The 24,208-nt window shown below is 50.4% G+C and overlaps 11 protein-coding genes across 11 annotated transcripts; 4 read left to right on the forward strand and 7 right to left on the reverse strand.

Annotated features, from left to right (window-relative positions):
- Nucleotides 1–1,599: 1,599 nt before the first annotated feature.
- Nucleotides 1,600–3,075, forward strand: N7481_006211 (putative integral membrane protein; the record flags this gene model as incomplete). The annotated part of the gene is made up of 6 exons (XM_057265430.1): nt 1,600–1,755; nt 1,817–1,853; nt 1,909–1,976; nt 2,052–2,425; nt 2,496–2,563; nt 2,642–3,075. The coding sequence occupies 6 exons, from the start codon at nt 1,600–1,602 to the stop codon at nt 3,073–3,075; spliced, it is 1,137 nt and encodes a 378-aa protein (XP_057123150.1).
- Nucleotides 3,076–3,172: 97 nt separating this feature from the next.
- On the reverse strand, nt 3,173–3,438 carry N7481_006212 (uncharacterized protein; the record flags this gene model as incomplete). The annotated part of the gene is made up of 2 exons (XM_057265431.1): nt 3,173–3,281; nt 3,305–3,438. 2 exons carry the CDS (start codon nt 3,436–3,438, stop codon nt 3,173–3,175), a joined length of 243 nt encoding a protein of 80 aa, XP_057123151.1.
- A 325-nt stretch (nt 3,439–3,763) lies between these two features.
- N7481_006213 (uncharacterized protein) lies at nt 3,764–5,438 on the reverse strand (the record flags this gene model as incomplete). Its single annotated transcript, XM_057265432.1, has 2 exons — nt 3,764–5,283; nt 5,417–5,438. The coding sequence occupies 2 exons, from the start codon at nt 5,436–5,438 to the stop codon at nt 3,764–3,766; spliced, it is 1,542 nt and encodes a 513-aa protein (XP_057123152.1).
- Nucleotides 5,439–6,334: 896 nt separating this feature from the next.
- N7481_006214 (uncharacterized protein) lies at nt 6,335–6,717 on the reverse strand (the record flags this gene model as incomplete). Its single annotated transcript, XM_057265433.1, has 2 exons — nt 6,335–6,442; nt 6,646–6,717. 2 exons carry the CDS (start codon nt 6,715–6,717, stop codon nt 6,335–6,337), a joined length of 180 nt encoding a protein of 59 aa, XP_057123153.1.
- Nucleotides 6,718–7,404: 687 nt separating this feature from the next.
- N7481_006215 (uncharacterized protein) lies at nt 7,405–8,448 on the reverse strand (the record flags this gene model as incomplete). Its single annotated transcript, XM_057265434.1, has 3 exons — nt 7,405–7,694; nt 7,780–8,281; nt 8,413–8,448. 3 exons carry the CDS (start codon nt 8,446–8,448, stop codon nt 7,405–7,407), a joined length of 828 nt encoding a protein of 275 aa, XP_057123154.1.
- A 710-nt stretch (nt 8,449–9,158) lies between these two features.
- On the reverse strand, nt 9,159–13,335 carry N7481_006216 (HECT domain protein; the record flags this gene model as incomplete). The annotated part of the gene is made up of 3 exons (XM_057265435.1): nt 9,159–9,281; nt 9,344–13,055; nt 13,133–13,335. 3 exons carry the CDS (start codon nt 13,333–13,335, stop codon nt 9,159–9,161), a joined length of 4,038 nt encoding a protein of 1,345 aa, XP_057123155.1.
- Nucleotides 13,336–13,915: 580 nt separating this feature from the next.
- On the forward strand, nt 13,916–15,296 carry N7481_006217 (putative C2H2 finger domain protein; the record flags this gene model as incomplete). Its single annotated transcript, XM_057265436.1, has 2 exons — nt 13,916–13,966; nt 14,082–15,296. 2 exons carry the CDS (start codon nt 13,916–13,918, stop codon nt 15,294–15,296), a joined length of 1,266 nt encoding a protein of 421 aa, XP_057123156.1.
- A 1,844-nt stretch (nt 15,297–17,140) lies between these two features.
- N7481_006218 (putative DUF21 and CBS domain protein (Mam3)) lies at nt 17,141–19,379 on the reverse strand (the record flags this gene model as incomplete). The annotated part of the gene is made up of 2 exons (XM_057265437.1): nt 17,141–17,529; nt 17,573–19,379. The coding sequence occupies 2 exons, from the start codon at nt 19,377–19,379 to the stop codon at nt 17,141–17,143; spliced, it is 2,196 nt and encodes a 731-aa protein (XP_057123157.1).
- A 655-nt stretch (nt 19,380–20,034) lies between these two features.
- N7481_006219 (uncharacterized protein) lies at nt 20,035–20,819 on the forward strand (the record flags this gene model as incomplete). The annotated part of the gene is made up of 2 exons (XM_057265438.1): nt 20,035–20,106; nt 20,157–20,819. 2 exons carry the CDS (start codon nt 20,035–20,037, stop codon nt 20,817–20,819), a joined length of 735 nt encoding a protein of 244 aa, XP_057123158.1.
- A 245-nt stretch (nt 20,820–21,064) lies between these two features.
- Nucleotides 21,065–21,361, forward strand: N7481_006220 (uncharacterized protein; the record flags this gene model as incomplete). Its single annotated transcript, XM_057265439.1, has 2 exons — nt 21,065–21,230; nt 21,261–21,361. 2 exons carry the CDS (start codon nt 21,065–21,067, stop codon nt 21,359–21,361), a joined length of 267 nt encoding a protein of 88 aa, XP_057123159.1.
- A 1,199-nt stretch (nt 21,362–22,560) lies between these two features.
- N7481_006221 (terpene synthase family protein) lies at nt 22,561–23,590 on the reverse strand (the record flags this gene model as incomplete). The annotated part of the gene is made up of 2 exons (XM_057265440.1): nt 22,561–23,251; nt 23,337–23,590. 2 exons carry the CDS (start codon nt 23,588–23,590, stop codon nt 22,561–22,563), a joined length of 945 nt encoding a protein of 314 aa, XP_057123160.1.
- Between the last annotated feature and the right edge of the window lie 618 nt (nt 23,591–24,208).

The raw sequence follows: 24,208 nt of genomic DNA on the forward strand, positions 1-24,208 counted from the left end.
CGTAAGGCGTCGGAGGACTTGCTGTGGGGCTCTGCCAATAAGACTGCTGCCTCAGCTCCAGTGGACTGGAATTTGCGTTTATGACACTTTCAAGTGTCAGGGGAGCGTTGAGATGGCCCGTCGAGTGGTCACAATAGCTCGACCGACGACATTGACGGTGGTGACAGACGCGGTCAACTCGCCGCCACACACTCGGTAGTTAAGGACTATTGGACTCTATAATCAGCCACCAACTGCATAGCCGGGGATAATCAGAGCGCTAGCCAAAGCGCCGGAAAAATTAGCAGCACTGACGGGTAAAGAAAAAAAATGGCCCCGCCATTAGCTGCCTGATAGCGCTAGGCAAAGCCAGAGGAGTTCGTTCGGTGATTGCTCGCGAACCCTAGACCCAGCTCCTAGTGCCACCATGGAATTACTAGAATCTTAAATCGATCCTGAAATGTGCGTCGAGACACCGTGGGAGGACATACGAATCTTTGGGGGGTGCTCCAGGCTCCAGGGGCCAGGAAACTTGAACTCCTTTTCAGGGGAATAGGGAAACATCAAAACATCAACGGGAAAAAGTGGAAATGACAGGCGGCGTGTCAACCACGGTTCGTTTTCAGCTGCCAGGGAATCTGCCGAAGAATCTCCTGCTCAGCTTAGGGCTGCTACGTTCCATGGCTCTGCCAACGGGCTACCTCCAGCACCGAGTACTAGTACTAGTATGTACTCCCTACAATCAAGGGATTTATTTCTCCGATTACCCTAAGTCTCCACTGCGCTAGCTCATCTCCACCGGAACAAGCCAATATCACTGGCCTCTTGCGGAGCACAGCGCCTCGCCGTATGTATAACGGGCCCGCGTGGGAACAAAGCTTTCGGCGGAGCAATAACTAGCGGACAACCACGCAGTGCGCCTCTCGTGGTTCATGCTTGCATCGGGATGCACTTGACGACTCCACACTAGTGAAGAGCGCCCCTGACGCTTAGACAAGACCTGTTGCAAGACCTGTATGGAGTACCTGATAGGTCCTTGGAGTTTAGCCACCTGATCGTCGTCGGCTAGCCGTCTTCTCCGCAATGTACTCGTACTAGTTACCACGCCACCGGCAGTGTCTTCCAAACTCTGTCGGGGCTTTCGCCCATCTAGAAGAGAGGAGTCTTTGAATTGAGATCGTCTAACGCTGCTTTGAGACGCTAATCTGCATGCCCAGTTTAATAATCCCCTTAAACTCCAATAGTCATGTTATTGTCTTTGAGCTTATATCTAATTTGCCCCTCTCCGGCTAATAACGAATTCCCTTTCTCGGATTGTTCATACCCAACCGGTGTTGGTGGCTATATCTTTTCCATTTACCATTTTTTCCTTGAGTCCACTCTAGTCGATCGTCCACTTTTCCCCTTTTGGGAACAGTCCAGCCAAGAGGGGCTGGTTTACCCCCACGATTGCGTATCTTCCCACGACCGTGGAATTGGGGTTTTGTTAAAAAGAATTGGTGGCCCTGGCTCGATCGTGTTCTCCTCTTGGAACCTCTCCTACTCCACTCATTTCACAACCATTGAGGGTCTCCAGTGAGATCAGGGCGAGCAATCGTTCTACACTACACACCAAATACAATGACGACTTTATCTACATCCCGTGGCCGCGGAGCCCTCGCGGTCAGCACTGTCTTTACATGTCTGGCGACGGCTTTAGTTCTTATCCGTATCTATACACGAACTGTCATGGTGAAGCAAATGGGTGCCGATGATTATGCCATTCTAATTGCACTGGTAGGTTCCCTTGACTGAACTATAGGTGAAAGCAGAAAGGCTGATATGTATCTCAACCCAGGCATTCTCATGGGCATTCTTTGGATTGTTCGTTGGCGGTTTGTTCATCCAATTTCCTCGGCAGTATATGTGAGATTTACTAACTCTGAATAGAGGTCTACCATGGAATGGGCGAGCATTTCAAACTCATCCCAGCCGATATCTACAAAACCCAAATGATTGTGCGTTTAACTGAATTCTATTCAATGTCAACATGCCAAAGTACATAACTAACGCTCAATCTGCGAAACAAAAAGTGTTTCTGGGCATCCGTTCCTATCTATCAGACCAGTCTTCTCGTCACCAAGATGTCAATCCTTTTCCAATACCGCCGAGTCTTCTCAACATCACGCATGCGTCTCGCCTGTAACCTACTCATCGCATTCCTTGCCGTCTACGGAACTTGGACAGTTCTCAGCGCCTGGGCAAACTGCGTGCCTTTGGCCAAATTTTGGGATCCTACTGTACCGGGATTCTGTTTCGACAAGAAGGCCCTTTGGTTCTCTAACTCGGCCATCCACATTCTGACCGATCTTTTGATCTTGATCTACCCAATGCCTGTCCTCAAATCTCTTCAGCTTCCCAGGAAGCAGAAGTTTGCGTTGATGGGTGTCTTTGCACTTGGTGGATTGTACGTTTCCCTGAATATGCCTTTCTATCTTCTTACCCTCATGCCCATTTGCTGACATTCTTCCCTTCAGCGTTATGATCACCAGTATTCTGCGTCTCCAGAGTCTCCTGGTTATTTCAAATTCCACTGATCCAACCTGTACGTGCCGCCCCGCCAATTAACAAACCCCGTCTATACCTTCCCAAGTCCATCTCACTAATCAATCCATCCATCTAGACGACAACGTCGGCGCCGCCGAATGGTCCGCTATCGAATGCAACGTCGCCATCATCTGCGCCTGTCTCCCCAGCACAAGACCCATGCTCTCCCAACTTCTCCCCCACATCTTCTCCACCCGTAGCAACGGGTCTCGCAGCAGGACTACTCGACCCTCGCGAACTGGACGCAGTGTTCTTACCGGCACACACACCCACGTCCAAGCATCCGTCATCGGCGGCCGTGATACCAAACACGACGACTACGATTTGGATGACTTAACACCGCCCAGTACGGCCCGGAGCTATAACAAGGAACTTGATACCAAGGAAGCTTTTGCTGGTATCAAAGTTACGACGCTCGTCTCGCAGCAGTCGACTTCGCATCCTGCTAAGGGCTCTACTGATGACGCCGCGAGCACGAAGGAACTTGTGCCTAAGCAAAGCTTTTGCTAGGGGCTTTTTGCTTGCTTGTTGATGATGATTACCCTCTTTCATGCTCTTTCCTTTTCTTTTCTTTTCTCTGTATTTGCATTCCCGTCCCTTTCTTCTTCTACTTCTTCTTCTTCTTCTTCTTCTTCTTCTTCTTCTTCTTCTTCTTCTTCTTCTTCTTCTTCTTCTTCTTCTTCTTCTTCTTCTTCTTCTTCTCTTGTCCGAACGACCTTCTTCGTTGAAGGATACTTACCACACATTCTGTGTATAATACTTTCTTTCTTTCTTCTTATGTGTATATGATATCCTAGGCGGACTTGTGTGGATATCCGGCGGTTTCGCCTTTCTCTCATCGGCGTTGGATTTTGATTTTACATGGATGGACATGTTGTATATACCCAATACCCAAAAAATGAAACAACTTTCAAGAAGACCATAGTATGCATTTCGAGTAGTTCTCTTATATTCAAGTATCCGTAGAGGCCCACTTTGTTTGTTTTTTCTCGTAAAGTTTATCATCAGATCTTGATTGACTCATATCTGAAGACTTCATGCCAATGTTTATACAATCGCAAACCAAAAGATGAAAATCCCACGCGCCGCAAATGCTGAAAAAAGAAAAGAGAAAATAAAAATAAAAACAGGAAGCAAACCAGGAGGGTATCGCTAGTGAAAAGGCAAAAAAAAGTAGTAAGGTATCAAAAAATCAAGTTCAGAACATCGAACTGCGCTTTTTATCCAGACGCTTTCTGTCGTCTTCTTCCTTGTTGCGCCGGAATCCAAAGAAACTGCTTTTCTTAGGTTGTAGCTTCTGAGCAGGCTGTGGCCCAGGCTGCAAGGCCCCGCTGCTCGTCGCGGTCGGGTAGAAACCGACCGTCGACTGGGGCCGGACCTGAGGCCGGGGTTGGGCGATGTGAGCGGATGATTGGATCCGCGGATCTCTGCCACCGGGCGCATGCATATACGGGCCATTAGCGAATGTGGGGACGGGTGCGCCATGAGACTGTTGCGGTCGATGGTAGCGAGGAGGCTGCTGAGCGGGCGCTTGTTGAGGGAGGTATGAGTAAGACTGAGAGGGGTGGTGAGAGTATGGGCGAGAAGGACCGCTGTGTCGTGGGGGAAGATTTGGTCGGGAAGAGGGAGCTGGTTGAAGTCGGGCTTGGTGCTCTTCTTGTCCGTAGAGCTTTTGTAGTCGTTTCGTTTCCTTGTCGACTTCGGCCTGGCGCTTTTGTCGCGATTTCTCTTGCGCCCGTTTCTCTGTAGATAGGAGTTCTTGCGTTCGGCGGGTTTCTTCTTGCGCGAGCTGGTCTTGTCTCCTTCGGGCTTGGGGTCCTGGTGATTGTGGTGACATTGCGTTGAAGGTCGAGCTTCGTGGTGGTGGTTTTCCAGTAGGTACTGCGTCAACAGCTTGAACCTTCGGGCTCTTCCTACCTGCGGGGGCAGGAGTAGCAACGGGCTGCGGCCTACTGTTGGTCATTGTTGGTCCACCAGCTGTGATATGAAATGCTTCCTTGGCGAGGCCGAAGAATATATCACGAATAGCCACTGCAGCAAGCAATAAAACAACTTCCAGGCCTTTGAAGTCCTCCATTTCCACGCGGTAGAGATTCGGCTCGTAGAGTGTGAGCTCACGCAGGCCTTGGAAAAGTGCGACGGTGATATCGGGCTCCCGGCTCTTCTTCTGCGTGTCTGCAATTGTCGATGACTTCCCATGCAACAGACACGTAAGATCCTTGGACAGTTTTCCATCTTTGCGCCAACTGAATCGCAGCTTCGGTGTCACATCTGCTGCCGCTGGGTCGCTCTGCGTTCGGTCTAGGGTCGAGGCGGAAGGGAATCGGAAAGTGCGCTGCGGCATCTCGAATTCCCATCGAGCGGGTTTGTTCCAGGACTTGGGTTGATGTTTCACGGTGATTGTCTGGTCGGGGTTGTAAAGTTGGATGGTGAATTCGACGGGGAGGATAGGTTCAGGCGGAGGGGGAGCACCACCATTGGCTCGAATAGTATCTGCGGACAAGCTCGGCTGTGTCCATTCGGGGATTACAGCGACCTCCCCAAAGATAACATCCGGCACGTAGGGGTCGCAGAGGGCGACGCCATAACGGTTCTGTGACGCAGGGGCGGCGGGGTCCAGGGCGCGGAGAGTATATGCGGGTTCGGGGTCATTCCCATGTTGACGGTGATATATGGTATTTTGCTGGGGAGTCTTTGAGTCGTTCTTTAGAAAGAAGGCTGCCAGGAGACAAAAATAAGGTCAGCTATTGTGCAAGAGAGGTATGAGGTAATCAGGGATGGGGACGAAAAGAGGCAGTTTATGGGAGCCCTAGATCGAAAGTATAGTATATCGATGGATAGATTGACTTACTGGGCAGGTTTTCGTCAATCATTTTGGCCCGAGTTGACCTTGAACCTCAAGGAATGGGCGAGGGGAGGTTATATCGGCAGAGACTCGGAGTACGAAGTGAGCAAAAGCGGGAGTTCGCACATCACCTGCGCCACGCACTTCTTGGATCGGCGCCTAAAAATAGTTAAGCCGCGCACTTCGTATAAACATAAAAGAGGCATCAACATTCTGGGGTCCTGGGGTCTCCACCCTTGACGGCTATGCTAATATACGAGTAGTATCTACATAATACATTCCCATCTACTCACTCGTACATCTCTTGCAGGTACCCGGAATCTCGCTGCCTACTTCGTGCGAGGGGATTGGATTGCAAATGCCCCCCCTCCACCCCAGTCCGGCAGCTTAAATTCACCGATAGGCTTCTCGAAACATCATTCCTTTTGACGATTCGTCAATCTCAAAACGGCAAGCAGGGAGCTCCCCCGATCGACAGCTCGGCCACCGCTTCGAGTCAGTTTTGCGACGCTAAACACTAAACCCTGGGGCAATGCACGCCATCCGCATTGGGGGCCACCAAGCCACCCTTCTTATCAGAGTGAGGAAACCACCAATATAGTTGCCTATTACTGGATTAGTAGGATCAGGGATAGTTTATAACTAACTGAGCGTCATTCTATGTACTAGTAGTATGATTCTGGTTACCCCTAGTTACGTATTTGATGTAGCAGATTAAGGGTCATCTACCTGCCAAAGCCAAAGGCTCTTGCACGGACAAAAAATGAACATGATACATGCCTGGATTCTAATTAATGAAAGTGGAATAGCACTAAATAAATAGTATGAATACTAAGTACTGAATTGTTTCACTTCATCAACAAAATGGGGCAATATACTATGTAGTGGAGAGAAGGTATTCATAGTGGCATTTACAGTGGCTGCTCATACATCCATGTTCCCTTTGAACAAACCAGTCTTTTCTGTGCTCTTGATAACCAATGACCTACCGTAAATCGTAGGATAAAATATACTTGAGGTTTCTGTAAGCACCTGAAAGAAAGCTTGGAACAAAGGGGTCCACAAACGCATGGGCACCTACTGTAAATGTCACCATGGACACCCTAAAACTCAATTAGCCAACATACTAAGGGCGGATCGACTGACCTGAATGTTAATAAAACACAAATAATATCATGCCATCAATTTCGTCTCTAACATTTGTTAGCTTCGGGCGCGTTGGAATGAGCGCTTACCTGTTCCCGGATCTTATGCAGCACAGCAGATCCATCGTACGCATCGAAGCGGAGGGGGAACCTAGAACTCATTATTATGAAGCATTCGTATTAAAGACGGAGAATAGGATGTCGAAGGAATTTGCACTTATATCTAGGTCCTATCTGGCTGGACCGTGACCAAGAATATGGGATGCTCTCATAAGCGTCTCAGGCGATATCAAAAAAATGTATCCAGTCCCGACTGTTTCTAAATCTATATATCAAAAACGTCATAACATCGGGGGAGGGGCCTACATTCTGAATCTGTGAATCACAAAGTATTGCGCGTCCGAGTCTCAATTATGGATATCTATATTATAAGCCCTGGTTAGTTCCTCAATATAGTAGTATAAGGGGAGAAGGGAGGTACTGCCCAGGGCTCCCATCACTATACTCTCTTCGAGACGATGGAGTTGCTGGAGCTGCTGGATAATAATACTACGTGGGAACCGAGTCTTTATACTAGACATGCCTTGGAGGATCAATACAAGATAAAGGATATAAATTCCATTGTCGCCGTCTCGCTTGACAAAAAGGATTCACCTTGAAGAAAGAGCCTCGAAGACAATGGAACAAAGCAACCCATCGAAAATAATGAACTTTTGTTCTATTCCCATGCTTTCTAGAAAAAGTCTATCTTTAACATGTCGCGTAAGCTACCACGAAAAGCTTTGTGAATAATGCCTATGTTCCTGCGCAATCCTAATCTGCTCAAAGCGAGTAATAACCCGCTACGCCCTAAACACGAACACCGTTAACCTCCTTGCCCTCGGGGACCTTGGCCGCCTCTCGGTCCGCAGTGCTCATCTGCAAGCCCTGGTCATCCCAGCCCTGGGTACCGCGCTTGTACAGTGACTTCTGTTCTTCACGGTCTGGGGTCGGACCCTCTTTCCCGCGACGGGTTCGGGATTCAATGGTCTCGACGATGGAAGCGTTATCCCCATCCAGCGGGTTTCCTTCCAGATCATTCTTGTGAGTCTCGTCTGAGAAAGTGTAGGTGCGGTATTCGGTGTTAACCCAGCCAGTACCTGTGCAGGAATGACAATGTTAGCTTTCTCTCGGTCTCGGGCAGAAGTAGTCGAATCAGAAGCACGCGGAGCTCGTGTCACCCACCCTGGTACTGGCTGCTATCCTCCCAATCCTCAGTAAAGTAGTGAAGGTAACCACCGTGGGTAACGACAATAATTTCCTTCTCAGGCCGAGCCTTGAGCCACCTACGAGCAGTGAGAGCGCGTTCCTTCAAAGCCTTGTTCGTAGGCGCAAAGCGGCCACCACTCTTGTCGTTCCATCCCTTAAATACCAGATCCAGGTCCACTGGTTTCCCCGCAAATTCGTCCTTCAGGGCCTCGGGCTCGCTGCCCGTGTCGCACGGCACGTCGGAGGTCTCTTGCACGTCGGGTAGGGCGATGAGCTTCATGCCCGGGTGTGAGTCGAAGACGGGACCGAAGCTCTCGAGGGCAGTGTAGATTGTGCGGCGGAGGGGCGACGCAGTGACTAGATCGACTTCCGCGTGTCTGGGGAAGGTCTGTTGTAGCTTGGCGCATTGTTCGTGGCCGAGTTCTGTGAGAACAGGGTCGTGAATGACATGGTTGGCAGTGCAGAGGTTGTGCAGGCCCTATTGGAAACGTGGGTTGTCAATGATGAGTTCGGTTCAGTTCGAGGATGAGGATTGAGAAGTGATATGGGAATTGAGACTTCGCGCAAGGACCCTGGACTAGGACCGCCGCGGAATGACAACCGACGTACCTGGGCGTGGCGAACACAGTGGATGATCGGAGCCATTGTGAATGAGTTGAGTTGAATTGGGAAGTGAGCTCCTGTGGAGAGCTTCGAGGGTCAGCTTTGGAGTGGTTCAAGTGTCGAGGGGACCCTGGCGATGAAATGAGTCTTATCGCAGAACGTGGGGCGGCGGGGTGTTGCAGGGAGACGGAGAAGACTGCAGGTTCAGACGGGGACAAAGCGTAAAGCGTACTTAGTGTGTGTGGAAGATCAGTCAGGCCAGGTAGACGGCAAAATTGAGGGTAGTTGGTGTTGTATTAGTTCAAAACTCGCCAGGAGTAAGAAGGATGAAGAGTCATGGTCGGACCTCAGACCTCCGTTTGAAGAAATTCTGGGTATCGCCACACTCTATGGAGCACTTCCAGGGCAAACCACACCGCGCAACTGGGGCCGCGAATCCACTTAGTCTGATGATCTATTTGACTGACAAAACAATAGAGAGCACTGGCAGAAGTGGGACGTAACTACAAAGTTGAACCACTTGTACGTCGACACCTGGGCATATCTCTTCCTTTGCAATTACTTGCGCATGGCAAATTGCCAGTGGTTGAGATCATATTTACTACGGTAAGATCTAAGTATAATAGGAGGGCCTGGATTCAAAGTCATCAAATAGAACGCTATGCTTTTGCTCCTGCTGCGTATCCAAAGTAAATGGTATGGGTATGTATAAATCACTCCTAAACCCGAACAAATCATAAGGTGGCCATCGCTTACGCCACACCAAACCCCTGTGCATTCTCGAGCGCCTTGTCCAGCTTCTGGGCCAAAGATTCTCGAGATGAGTACTCCGGTAAAAGTAGACGACCGAAGCATGTCAAACTAGTTGGAAGACGCTGAGAGAAAGAAATTAGTATTGCTATACGACATGCCTAGGATTCGGGGAATATCATCTTACCAGATCTCCCACGCCGTTCTTCTGGATGACGAACATGATGCTCGAGATCCCATTGACGGGGACTCGATCACTTGCGGTGACAAACTCCAGAAGTTGCGCTTTCTTCTCGAGTGGGTACTCATGGACAATACTCCAAAAGTCTTGGATGACACGATGGTCGGGTCCAAATCCGCCTTCGTAGCGGCAATGGTTCTCGAGTTCTTTCACATCAATCTCTTGCAGACCCTCAACGACAGTCTTGAGTGACTCGGGGGTGAAGATAGAGAGTGCCGATCGATCGAGACACGTGTGAAACCCGCGAAGGAATGCCTCAAACTGCGGCCGAATGGACTTGTTTGTGAGCCAGAAAATATAGTCCTTGACGAATTGATGTCGGTTCTCGTTGGTTACCAGGGCCGCCTCCTCGACAGAGGGTGTGGGGGATTGGAGCGACAAGGAGCGAGGCACGGACTTGACAGTGTCATCCGAAGCAGAAGGTGTGGGTGCTGCCTCAGTCACCGCAGATGATGGGGGACTCGCAATGCCTGCATTGCCGGCTTGGGAAGACCATGTTTTGTGATCAGTTGCAGATGTCGGTGTAGGTGATCTACCAGGCAGTGGCCACATGGCATCCCGGTTCACCTTCTGCATATCGACGGTTTCAACATGGTCGACAGCTTCAAAGCTGAACTCGTAAGTACGCATAAAAATGTCACCCACATCCCCGTCTTTCCAATTGAGGAGCATTTCCAGACCCTGTGTGAGCTCAGGCCACCCGTCACGGATATGGTCTAGATGCTTCACCTTCAACCCCAATAGTTTGCGATAGAACGCGACAGGAAAATTGATAGGCAGCGTCAACCCGTTGTAGACCGCAATGGACATGAGAAGTCCGAGAAGCTCAAATTTGTATTGGGGCTCAAGGGAACGAGGTCGGAACCATGATATGCGATGTCGACTATCCATAGTAAACATGCCAAAGGCCGGATCGAGCGCATCAGACATGAGAACTCGGAAGAATTCCTGTTGCACCCCACCATGATCCAATCCTTCTTCACCCTCGTCCATTCCCATCTGAACTCTGAGTGGGCGCATTAGCTCGCGTTTTTCTCGACGCCAGAGCTGATTCAAAGCGTCCGTGAGGACATTATCTCGCCTGACAACAAGTACAAGATAAGTCGACATGGAAACTTTCATGCGGGAAAGCAGTGCGCCATCATCGGGGATCGTGATGCTTCCAAAAGCGGTTTGAGTGACATGTCGCGTTGTAGTCATCGCAGCTTCGAAGTATTTGGACATTGCGGAGTAGTTGAGAGATCGGAAGTAAATGACGAGGAACGATGGCGGGAAGAGGAATGAGTAGGATAGGAGATGTATCGTACGGTTGTTTGATAGACCCCCAACCCAGGCGAGGGGCATTTCGAGTGGATCCAACCGGTCAGCGAGGAAAGAAGTTTGGAAATCTTCAGGATGAAGACCAAGTCGATTTCGCTCTTTGTACATCAGGGCTAGTATTTGGACAGCACCACCAGCAGCACTGCTCCTAGCCATCTCCGGATTGCCATCCCATTCGCGCAGGAAGACTGTTCGTAGCCACTCAACGATAAGCGGCGCAGGTCCGGTGGATGGAGGCGAAGCGTCTTCGTTATCCGACTGCCCTAGGCTATGATGTTCACTGAGGTGATCCACAATGCGATCGAGAACGTTGAACCGTCGTTGCTTTGGCAGATCGAGACTATAGGCTTGGCGCGCCTTGGATATTTCGTGATATGCAAGCCGTGCGGCAAGGGCGCGGACAAGGCGGTTTACGAGACGAAGACCAAGCTCATGCTCTAGTTTGTCAGTTGCTTCCACTGCCTGTTGAGCGTGCTCAGCCGGAAGCTTCTGCATGTCAGCGGACGAGGCAATAGTTCCCGCGGCGCGCATGCGTAGAATTCCCCGCCATGTTGAAATACTCAGATTTGGAATTGCGCTGACCAGGACAAACAGAACCACAGTAGCAATATGAGCAGCATCTGCGTCGGATAAATGCTCGTCCGTTGCAGTCTCTGACATCCTGCGCACCACCGGAGGAGCAGGGCCAGTCAGGGTTGAGCTGCGCGAGGATCGCCGAGAAGCCCGAGCAGATGTAAAATCACTGGGCGGCACGAATAGTTTGTCCAAGGCACTCCATAGACTATGCAATGCAATATCCCATGGGCAGAAGGCAAGAAGTTGCTGTAATGATGTGCGTAGGTTGGCAACATCGAGACGACTGCTCATCGGACTATGATGCTGTGATTTGGGGTCTAATGCATCTCTTCTGAATGAATGTAAGATATGTTTGGAGCTGCTGAAAATGAAAAAGGTGCTTTGAGCGATGAATGGAAAAACCAGGCGCTGGCGAGGAGTTGCAAACCTCCAGTCGGGGTTTTCGAAGCTACCCATGGATTGAATGCGATCAAGTTCTTCCTTCCACGTTTCTGCATCATCGTCGGATTCGACCATTATTTGGCCGAGGCCAGTGATGATCTCCGGGGTAAAGTGAGTCACTGTCTGGGGCAATGGAGCAGACTCCGACATGCGAGGGGGTGAATCATGTTTGGCTTTACGATGACTTGGGGACTCATTGTCAACCACAGGCTTTGCAAGCAGCGGCCGAGGATGACTAGGACTCTCTTCAGCAGATGCGAGGTTGAAGATTTTTTCGCTATCCCAAGACACCCGACGTTGGGCTTTAGACCGTTCTTTGGGGCGTGTGTTTTCTGTGCCCTCGATCCTGCCACGGTGTTTCTGGGGTCGGTGTTTAAGAGCAGGTGGCGATGTCACACTCGCAATTTCATTGGGAGTGAGATGCGAATTCAGAGATAGTTTGCGATTTTTGTATGCCGGTCGTCGTTTTTCGTCCATACTATTGCGTGGTGATTGGCGCCAATGATCTACTTCGGTGACGGAAAGACGCTTGACATGCTGATTTTGGATTTTGAGTTCCACCGCAGAGGATTGCGTACCGGTAGTTCGCGAGGAGGGGGTTCGGGGGATATTGTTCTGTGTTTGAGCCAACTGTGATTGGTCGTGCGTTGCTTTCGGCTTGTCATTCGCATTCGAGGGAGGGAGTGGTTTTGCAGTGGATTGTGATTGACGCTCGATGCTTGGTACTGGTACTGGCTGATCGGTTTTCGAATGAGAGGATTCTGATGGCCGACGGAGTGGAAGCCATTCAACCATTCGCAACGATAGAGTATCGAATAGGTTCTGTGTGAAAGATTTAGGGTCCTTGACTGGCTGCTCAGCGGCGTAATCAAAATCCTGGGAATCATTGGTGTTTGGATTTTCGACGGGAGAAGAAGCCGGTCCCGAAGATTGACCAGCATTCTTCGAGCTATGGCTCCTGCGCCTCCCAGATTTATTCAAATCGAGTGAATTGTCGTCGTCGTTATCGCACTCAGCGGCGGTGGCGGGATTGGCCTGCTCGTCTGCAACGGCAGCGGCAGCCTGTGCTTGGAAAGCCCGCGATCTTTGCAAAGAGATTCGGTGATAATCACGGAGTGTCAACTCGGGCGAGAGCTTTGGGGCATTGCGACATAGTCCACTTTCGGCGTCGTCCAAGCTTGCGAGGTAACACGCCAGGGTGCGCGCGCTGAGTTCGGTGTATCGACGGTAGGGTCCTTCGCTGACACGGCGGCGGCGGCTGGCACAGGTCGGGGTACGGCATCCTGGATCATCACATCCGTATAATAATTGGTTTTTGTATCTAAGTACGAGAATGTATCAGTGGCAGGTTCAAGCTGAGGACCCTCGTCGCTCTCGGCGAGCGGCGCTAATACTTACCTCCGTACTAACACGTTGTAACTTCGTCGACGTTCATCTCTGTACCACGGAAGGACCCGCGAGGAGTCCGAGATTTCGATAGTGTTCTGGGTGATCACCTCAGGCGCATTCGGTGGGACCTTGGATCGACAAGACTGATGCTTCTCGCCGCTATGCTGCACTTTATCCGGAGATTCGAGGGAAGCTCCGCGGAGCCTGGTCATTGTCGAGAATCCAGTCGCATACCCTGGGCAAATGGAAATGGGGGAATGAGGGACAGCTCTTCGAGGGATCGAGAATGATAATGATCGCAGCCGGCCCAGATATGTGTTGCAGCAGAGAAGCCCAGCTCACCTGATATCATCGGGGCGGCCGGGGAAACCGCCTGAGGCAACCAACCGGCGATCGGCCAGACTGTTGTTGCGTTCTCACGTGACTATAATGTACCACGCCAGTCCTATGTGGGACTAGCGTATACTCAGTGTGCGGCGATAAGACGGTGCTTGCAAATCATTTAGAAGGCCCCTCGGATAATTTTGCCACAATTTTGGGACTTTGCAGACTTGGTTCTCTCTTTTTTTTGACAAATATCCAGGTCAATAAGGCTGCAGAACCCAAAGCTGATATTTTTATTTTTTTTTTTAAAAAAAAAAATACATTGTCAGGAAGTGTCAACGTGACTCACGGCAGAACTTTCATCATACCCCGCTTGCGATAAAAAACCGTCCCACACTCACTTTTTTACACCCAAGGGGACTACCCAACTTACCAACTTCAACGATATTTGACGATACCACGAGCACCATGTCGTCAACCACACAACAGACCCCGGCATACACTTGCAATACCTGCCTCGTTGCTTTCCACCGCAGCGAAACGCAGAGAGATCATATGCGCAAGGATTGGCAGTAAGTAATGTGCCTGATGTCACTTCCAAAACATGACTGACCGTCGCTTTTTTCCCCTATAGTTTGTACAACATGAAGCGCCGTGTTGCCGCATTGCCCCCGTCTCCCTCGAAACCTTCAACGAAAAGGTTCTTGCCGCCCAAGCCACGTCCACTGAGGCCGCCGCCAAGGCTTCATTCGAGAAGACTTGCGACCCCTGCCAGAAGTCTTTCTACAGCGAGAACTCCTACCAGAACCACATCAAAAGCTCAAAGCACAAGCAGCGCGAGGCCCGCCTGCGTAAAGACGGCGACGATGCATCCGTTATGAGTTCCGCTTTCTCTTTGGGAGAACCCATCAACAAGACCGAGGATCACGATGTTCACAAGGTCACCGACGAGATGAAGTCCGCCACTATCCAAGAAGATAACGAGGATGAAGAGATGCCCACCGAACAGTCTGAGTTCTCGTCTTTGCGCTGTCTCTTCTGCCGCACCGAATCCGCCGACACCCAGGCCAATATCGATCACATGTACAAGAACCACGGCATGTTCGTGCCCGAGCGCGAGTATCTGGTCAACTTGGAGGGTCTGGTGCATTATCTCTATCGCAAAATCAACGAGAACTTCGAGTGTATCTACTGCCATGCTATCCGCAACAACGCCGACGGTGCCAGGACTCACATGCGCGACAAGGGTCACTGCATGATCGCCTTCGAGTCCGAGGAGGAGCAGGTCGAGATCGGCCAATACTACGATTTCCGCAGCAGTTACTCCGATCACGAGGACGAGGACGAGACTATGGCCGAGGGTGGTGTCAAGATTCGCTCGGATGGCGATGATGAGGGCTGGGAAACCGACGCCTCATCCGTGGACGATGATGATGAAGAGATTGATTCTCACCGCAAGGCACCTGTCGCCTGGTCCGACGAATATGAACTTCACCTTCCCTCTGGCAAGAGTGTCGGTCACCGTTCGCTGGCTAAGTACTACCGTCAAAACCTGCACAGCTACCCAACTGCCGAAGAACGACTTGAGCGACAGCTGGCCATCGAGAACGGAGAGATTGAAGAGGACGAGAGCGACAAGCCCCGCGGTCGCAACCAGAACCGCGCTCTCATCTCTCGTGCCAACGGTGGCACGGGTATGGTCGGCGCAACTGAAGTCCAGAAAGAGGCTGCTCTGACCGCCGAGCGCCGCGAGCGAACCCGCACCCAACGCCAGGAGAACCGCATGCTGGCTCGCGTCCAGAAGGCCGGCAACAGCCAAAAGCATTTCCGCGACCCTCTCCTGCAGTGATTGCGTCACTCTCGCTGGTTCTCTGCCAATACACCGGCATTATTTAACAGCCTGGTTGATTTTGGATTTGGATGCATTCGGGATATATGGCGTTTCTCATCAACCTGATCTACCTCGGCGATGCTATCACTCGGTTTCGAACATTCTGAATTGATTAGCTTCGTCCGTTGCTGTCGATTCGACTCCCGACATCAGGACTTCGAAGCAAGTCAGCTTCCAGAATACCATCCACAGCAGGGGCACTCTTTTACCTTTCTCAAGCCACTCCCCTCCATGGCCTTCGGCCTGATTGGTACAAATGGGGCCCCTCTACATCGCTGCCGATTGATGCGTTGAACAAGTACAGACGTCGTTCTGTAGGTGCCTGAACGGTGAACCGACAACGACTACATGCTAGCATATTTGTGCATTTGGGGGCGTTTCATGACTAGATGATATTTTCACTCCGACTAAAAATGAATTTCGTTGCGTATCTCTCCCTCATCCTTCACCTGTAGAGTAGTGTACCTCCAGTGATAAACAGCGATGAACCACACCGGTTCATAATATCGCGCTCGTCGGACAAGCCTGTCGCCTTGACATGACTGCAATATGTCGTACTACTACATTCAAGAGTTCGCAAAAGAAGTAGGTTTACTAGTAGTAGTATGATGGAAAAGAAGTTGTGATGATAATGATATTGCGGCTCCCATGCCTCGCTTAATTTGCCGTCTCCTCTTGTATTTACAAATTCCTTTCATTCTTCCTCACAAAACAAAATCATCCTTGTCTCTTCGAGACCAATCCCACTGCCTTGAAGCGCCCAGCGCTACCAAGTCCGACTCCCCCGCCAATCTCAAGATGGTCCCAACCTTGCCTTGGGACACTATCCTCTGATGTATGCATGGTAATTGTATCTATCCTAACAAAGAGGGAACTGCGCTCATATCACTGGGGTGGGATTTGTGAGACCTGCTCCGTAGCAAATCCCCCTCGACCTTTTTTTTTTTTTTTTTCCCTCTTCTTTCTCTTTTTCCTTTTTTTTGTTTGTTGTTCTTGCGAGTCGCTGAATGTTTTCGTTTTGCTGCCCACGTGGTAAAACCACTTTTTGCCTGGTTTCGGTTCTGTTTTTGGATCCAATCACCGCCACCGAGAGTGTCAAGCACCTGAGGAGGATCCTCGGCTGTACCGCTGAAGGGGAATGGGTATTCAAGGAGCTTTGTGTGGGAGTTGGCAGAGCGTTCTGGCTGTTGGGGACATTGAATCCGATGAAGGCATTGGATGGACCCATTGAAGGCGGGCATTGGGTGATGTAGAAATCTGAATAGTTTTCGCACTATTCGCCTGAAGGAATCAGGACAAGCTCAATTGTTCAGGCATCAATTTGAAAGCAATCCCATCCTAATGGGTATGGAACGGTAGATTGCGAAGAATTTTGTGCTTGGCCTCGGCGAGGACAGTCAAGCCCGAAAGGGAATAAATGGCTCGCAACTTTGAAGGCGCGAGTCGTGACCATGAATATGAACACGACACAAGTCAATCCCAGTGGGGATCAAACGGTGGCTTGTGTGGAGGTATGTTGTGATTGACCTTCGAGAGGCCTATTGAGGCTGCGGGGGGGGGGAGATTTCGCGATCTTTTTTTGGGGAAGGGAAGTGGGGGTTGCGAAACGTGACTCTGGAAATGATACATGGCATATTGACAGGTGAAGGGTGCTTGGATTCTCTTGCCTTCGATCGGTGATGAGAAGGGCACTCTTGTAGTAAGTATCCCGTCCCGCAGTTTTGTAAGGATAATTTTTTGCTGTACAGTATGCTTGTGGCTTTGCCTCGAAGCCTTTAGCTTCTGTGGAGCACAAGCTTTCATTATTGCAGAAGGGGTTGGTCTTCAGAAGAGCCGTCCTTCTTGGATTTGGATTTTCCATGCTTTCGACGGCGCCGCTTTTTGGAGTGTGGATGTTGAGCACCCTGAGAATCAGCAGTGGCATATTTGCGATTTGGTGATGAGTCACGAGTATCATGTGGGGAGGTTTGGCCGTCGGAGGAGGAGCCTGATCCGTTTGTGTGTAGAACGACTTTGCGGATACCGTTGACATCCACGATCTGTTCAGTAATGCTACCGCTTCGAGTTGGTCCGCGGTGATGATAGATAAATTCTGTGTGAGATTCGATGGACCGGGCGCTACCAGTGCCACTGCTGTTTTGGCGCGTTGAGGCAGAGCGAGGTTGATCCTCGCGCTCTTCACGGACAGGTTCTGGAATGGAAACCGGGGGGGAGATCTTTGAATTGCTGCGCACTCGTGGATTTTGTGACACTTTCTTCGGGAGACATTGTACCGTAACCAAGTTTCAAAGCATGCGCGCCGTCTTTGGCATCGACGCCTGAGCTCACGAGGCCGGCCCCGACGCCACCTTGATAAGCCGTTGAGTTCAGTTGGAGATGGGACTCATTCAGGCTATGTCCGGATGCAAGGTCTGTTTGTGCGGAACGAGAAGGAGACTCGCCGCTGCGCTTGATTTTGACGTTATGGTATCGAGTTTGTCGCGGACGGCTCGCCAAATTAGAAGGCCCAAGGTGCTTAAGGTGTTCCCGGATTTCATCCGTCGCACCCCTCTGGGTAAACCATAGATCAGACTGCTTGTTGCTGCTGTCACCATTGGGGCGACGAAGTTGGAATCGGGGTGGAGGGGGCTCGACAGAGCCGCGCCGGCGTGGGATGTCAGGCTTGGAGGCGGAGGAAGACGTGCCATCCATATCAATAAGTTCGCCTTCTGCAAGAGGGGTCGCCATGGGGGGGTTCCTCGACAATTTGGCCCTTGGGGACACGAGATTTAGGGGCAGGGACCATCCGACGAATGGCCTTGTGAACATCGATAAATACATCAGATTCGTCGATGATTTCTCTGTATTCAATGTTAGTGTGCTTGGAACACTAGAAACGGGAAGAACGGGCATGACATACTCTCCAATAAGCTCTTCGATCACATCTTCAAGAGTGACAACACCAAGTGCGCCACGGTCTTCGCTGGGGTATGAGGAAACGAGGACCATATGTGATTTTCCTTCTTGGAAGAAGTTGACAATATCGAGACAGCTTGTTTCTGGTCTTGTCTCGGGAAGGGTGGCCAAAGCAAACTCGCGAACTCGCTTGGCGTCTTCTGGGTCGTAGGTGATGAGCATTTTCACCAAGAGCATACCGACGAAGTTCATGGGGTTATCGGGAGCATGGATTGGAATGCGAGAGTATCCTTGTGATAGGATGAGGTCCATGGTTCGTTCGTCCAGGACAGTATCGGCAGACATGGTAAAGACGTCTTCCATTGGGGTCATGATGGTGCCGACGGACTTTTCTTTGAGGTCGAGAACCGCGCTGATGATGGTGACTTCGTCGGAGTTCAATTGTTCTCCAGCTTCACCGAGCGTTCTGTGTAGAGTGACGAGAGTCTTGAGACCGGCCTTTTTGTAAATGGTGCCATGATCCTCGCCAAGAAGCCTGTCGAGTAGTTTTGCGACCGGCCAGGCGACCGGGGACATGATGTACATAAGAATCAGAACACATGGAGCCATCCAAGCTCCGATCGGGAGGCCATAACGGACGCAGATTGACTGAGGAACGACTTCGCCGAAGATGACGATCAGTGCCGTACTGCCTAGAACCGCCGGCCATCCACCTCCGAGGGTTCTGTCGAGGACGATGGGCAATGTTTCATTTGTGATGACATTGCTGAGCAGTAGGGTCACGAGCACCCAGTGTTTGCCCCTTTTCAAGAGGTTTAAAACGCTGGCGGCATTTTTCTTTTCGGATTCCTCGCCGGATGTTTGGATCACTTGCAGGTAGACTTCATCCTGCCCCATCAGAGCGATTGTCAGGCCCGCAAATGCCCCGCCACTGAGAACGAGGGCAGCGGAGAAACCGAGGTACAGCCATAAGCTCGGATCGGTTGGTTCTTTCGGAGGATCGGATTCAGAGGAGGCGAGAAGGTAGGTTGAGAGAGCCGGGGCGCCGGCAGCGAGGGGAAGTTGAGAAAAGGTGAGGACGATCAGTCTGGCCAGACCCAAGACCATGGGCCTCGCAGCAAGGGCGCGCGTTGCCGGTGAAGTCATCGCCGGGAGAGCGAATGGTGGAATAAAAGAGACAAGACAGAATCAAAGTAGAATAAGATGACACCACGGGTAGGTACAACACGGGCGGGAAATGACGGGGAGGGATGGGTGTTACAAGAGCGAGGTGAGCATTGCCGTAGAATAGGTCGAGAATGGGGCCGGGAGAGAGGGAGCGGAACCGAGGGAGGACGGAGAGATTCGAGAGGGTTGAAAGGAATAAGTGACGGAGAGGGCGAGAAATTGAAGGGAAATGGGCCAAATCGCAGAAGTGCTGGTGATGATGGATGTCGAAGCCGAATGAATTAGCTTCGGCAGTTGACACCTGAGGCAGAGCCTTGAAGCACGGGTCCACATCGCATGGCATGCACGGGACGGGAACGGGCACTTCCACTGGCACTTCCTTCATATATGTACTCCACCTTACCAGGGAGAAAGCTCCCAGGAAGACAACTTCAGTACAGCTTCGTGTTCCTGCCATTTCTTCTCAGTCGCTTCGAGAGTATCCTTCCACATTGTATGTTCGATTAAGCGCTGGAAATTCCCCTGGTCGCCTGCTGCTTCGGCAAGGCCTCCTAGCTGCCCATCCATCACATCGACACACTGGTGAAGCTGATCACATAGATTTCGGAAACGTTCAACCTCGCCTGACCGTCGAATGAGCTCTTCTCCGGTAGATTTGAAGATCTGTCGCTCCATCTCGACCGCATTGGCTCGGTTCTTCGCCTCGGTTTCTTTGAAGCCTAGGTCACGCTCCATCTCGGCTTCTTTGAACTCTAGCTCAAGCTCAAGCGCTTTGTTTTGCTTCTCTCGCTTATTCAGTTCACAATTCAGCGATTGGGTTTTTTTGTCGAATTCCCGCTTCAGCGCTTTGGTTTCATTGTCTCGCCTTTCGATCTCCTTCTTCAGCGCTTTACTTTCCTCCTCTCGCTCACCAAGTTCGATTCGGAGCTGCATATCACTCGCCACCTCTTGGCTCTCGGTGTCGGTCTGGCAGGATTTCAGTCCCGTCAAATCGGTTTTGAGCTTATCCATCTCTTCGTCCTGGGAGGACAACTTGGACTCGAGTTCCTTTATCTTTTTCTCCATGTTCGAGATCACCTGTTCTCTAGATTCGACCATGATCCTGGTCCCCATTTTGAAGTTTTGGATGGACATTTGGCTCTTCAGAGCCTCATGGTCGGAATGGAGGGCCTCATGGGCGGAGCGGAGCTCCTCGTGTACACTCTTCAGGGCTTCGAGCTCGGAAAAAATTCCATCTTCGCTGGAAATGAGTCGCTTTGCTTCGGATTCGAGTTCCTGCACCCGTTCGGTGGCTTGCTCCTTCAAGATGCCTCGCTCTTGCACTGCCATAATTCGCTCTTGAAGTGCCGCGTCCCTCTCCGCAAGCAACTGCGCCTTGCAGATCTCCGAATCCCTGAGCTTGGCATTCTCATCCTTTAGCAGACGGACTTCGAACTGAAGCATCTCCCAACCCTCAGGTGATCCAGCCGGCTGGGAGGTACCCCCGTCGGCATTAAAGACCATCGTCTGAGCATCGGAGACTACGGGCTCCAGTTTACTGAAGCTTACGGCATCAGATCCGAGAGAAATTTGATGAGGAGTAAGTGTTTTTGGACATCGAGGTGCAGCTGTCAGGTACTACGGTTAAAGAAGAGAGCGACGACAGTTTATCCTTGGAGGATACTATGCATCCCCTTCAGTTGCATCTCGTACAGAGTCTTCTTTCCTACCCTGTTTCTAACTCGTTGGGGGATGAATGGCGTCGGTGTGATACGGGTACCGCAGCTGTTGTTCAGTACTGTGATGTCCTCGAAGAAGGCCCGTTAAGGGGCCGGCCTAAACGGAAGACTGGTAAGTCTACTGCGCCAACTGGCCCAATAGCTCAGCAGCAGAGCGATGAGCAATCAGCCCCAAAGGATGTCGACTCGGGCGAGGTGCCTGTCTCTGTACGTCGGAAACCATTACGAGCTACTAGGGAGTAACTCGAAACCGCTAAGCAGCCAGAGGCATGCTTCCAATGCTTCGCGAGTGAAGGACTTCCGGACAAGGTCCGCTTTCAGATGTTTCATGATCCCGGGTGTGTTACGCGCCACTTTGATGCCATTGATCTCAAAGAAAAACCACTTATGTGCAATTGGTGTGATGTAGCCTTGCTACACCAAATGGCATTCCAGCGCCATGCTTTTGATGTGCATCGTGTGCGGAGTCGCCGGCGTTGCCCAAATCCGAAAGACATTTAGAGATAAGGCGTAGCTAATCAAGATCCACCGAACCGCTATTCCCAAAGGACTTAACCAAGTAAACTCGAGTGTTCGATGCCATACACGCACTACCTTGAATAACATATTTTTCATCTTATCTTATCTTATCTTATCTTAAGTACTTATCGGAGTCTATTCCTTGTGAGAGAGCTTTTTAGTATGGTAGGAAGATGGGACCACCTGATGTTGAACCAAGATATTTGCTAAGCGGAGTCTCTTGCTCGGCGTCAATAGCATTAATGTTTGCTCCATGGGCCAGAAGAATCTCGACTGTGCTTGAGAAGCAGATGGCTGACTCTAGGTAGAAATGCAAAGGGCCTCTTCCAGCACCATTCAGTTGAATGGGAGGATTTGAGTCGTATCTTTTAAGATGGTTTATGAGAAATTCACCTAGCCAGGTATCATCAGAGTTCAGAGCTCACAAAAAAGGATCGAGTCCCTCTGTAAGGAATCACGTGTATGGGTGATTCGAATAAATCGTTCTGTGAATTGACATCGGCCATTGTGCGAGAAGGACATCCATAAGATCCATTCTGACTCTATTTATCAGTTGTCGTACCTCCGACGCATCATTTTCTTCGTCATAATCAACGAACTCCTAGAGAGCTTCAATCTTACATCTCAGGTCAGACCATGCGTCTTCAATTCTGGGGTTGAAATGGATGAGAATCCCAGAAAATCCATTGGTAGTTTTGCTTCGTGTTCTTTGAGATCCAGCACATTCGTTCGCAGATTGAGATGTAATGGAGTATCGCCATACTGGCAACGAGCTTCGGCGTTTGCTCCTTTCGAAATGAGAAACCTTACCATCTCAGGCTGGCCATGAGTCCTCTGTGGTTGAGCCCATGCTTTTCTTTCGATGCCATAGTTTATTATCTAATCCACTTTCAAGCAGTAGGCAGGCTGCTTCTTGATTCCATCTAAGGGAATATCGTCCGGTCAGGCGTCAAAATCAGTGTTCCAGAGGTCGACCCATTCCAAATGTGCCCAACTCCATTATACCGAGGCGATGTGTACTCAAAATGAAGTCCACCGGCCATAATATGCCCCACTTCGTTAAGAAACGACTGAACGTCGTCTCGTTGCCCCCATTCAGCGGCAGATATCTCGTCTCGTAAGTCAACGAATCCCCTCTCGGCCTTTACAGCGAGTGCATGTGCCCTGTCCACTGCACTCTGCAGCTGACTGAGATCCTTACCAGCCCATATTGCGATGATATTCATGATATCACCACTGTAGTATTCTTTGCGAAAGCTCAATATCTCATGATAGAAGATCATTTGCTCAATGGAAAGGTCGCGTACAGTTGTAAGGCTAGGGTGTGCCGCAAAAACTTCGCTAAGATCAATACCCAGACCATATTCAACGAATGTAATGCACTGTCGTAGACCAATTGTTTGGCGTCGAAGGCAAAGATATTCTTCGTCGTTCAAATCTCCGCGTGTTCGAAGCGAGACTTCCTTCTCAAAGCCAGCAAGCATATGCTCAACGTCATCCACGAACCGTGCTCTAACACCATCAGCCATCCCAGGAGCCATCTGGTCCCATAACTCGATAAATGGAAGGGCCAATGGCGGAATTTTCGTAGGGACTCGGTCGTGCAGCACCCCCCTTTAAGGTAAAAAAGACCTCTAAGGGGTAATTCGGCTGGGAAGATGAGTTTTCTGGATAAGAAATGAAATCATCCAGGGCGAACAAATATTGAGACAACTTGTGGTACACAAGCAATCGCTCTTGATTGGCTGACGGATAGGAGATCAAGATCCACTGCGATGCACGAGTCTTCAGGAAGGCGTTCAGCGCTTCGGTTGACATAAAAAGCGGAGGCAACGCTTCTCGGGCCCAGATATCAGAAAGTTCCGCAATTTCATTCGCGTTTGGATGTTCACGCCAGGATACAAGATTAACAGGAGGTGGTAACAAGAAGGATAGTTCGACTGGAGGCTGCATTGTGTTCTGCGATCGACAATAATGCTTTGCGCTGAGCTTCTACCCAGTGTTCAGAGATAGTATTGGGCGTCCGGGTAAAGCCTTCAAACGAAGTGAAGCTAGCTCTTATATGACTTTTTCCCTATGGGCTTTACGCTCAGTCTATGCGCCGGATAGGCAAAGCGAAATACATGGATTCGACTGACCGAGAATTCTCGTTGGGTCAGCACAGCATTTAGAACAAAGTCATGCGTCGTCATGCACCATGCATGGAAACCCGATAAAGCATGCGTGACACAGCACATAACCCCTCATATTGGCTGCCCAGACCTTTGATTCATTAAGTCATGGTACTGTACTGTAGCACTATATCTACTCAGTCATTGCTCATGAATTATCAGGACGTATAACCTCGTAGAGCTTGGGTAGCATTGCAGCGGAGATAATCGGGTTGGGCTCACCGCCACTTAGCCACGCTACTGGAGCAAGTGGTCTTCTTTCATCCCCTTTTGGTATCTTGTTTCAACACTTCCCATAAAATATACTATCAAACATATTTGGAGCCTTTGGACGTATATATGGATTAAGCTTTTTTGTGGTCCGTGTGTCCATGTGGACCATGAACCGGCACTTGGTCTT

Source organism: Penicillium waksmanii (assembly GCF_028829765.1).
Source record: "Penicillium waksmanii strain IBT 27052 chromosome Unknown utg000005l:1.0-5232799.0:1.0-5237142.0, whole genome shotgun sequence".
NCBI classification, from domain to species: Eukaryota; Fungi; Ascomycota; class Eurotiomycetes; order Eurotiales; family Aspergillaceae; genus Penicillium; species Penicillium waksmanii.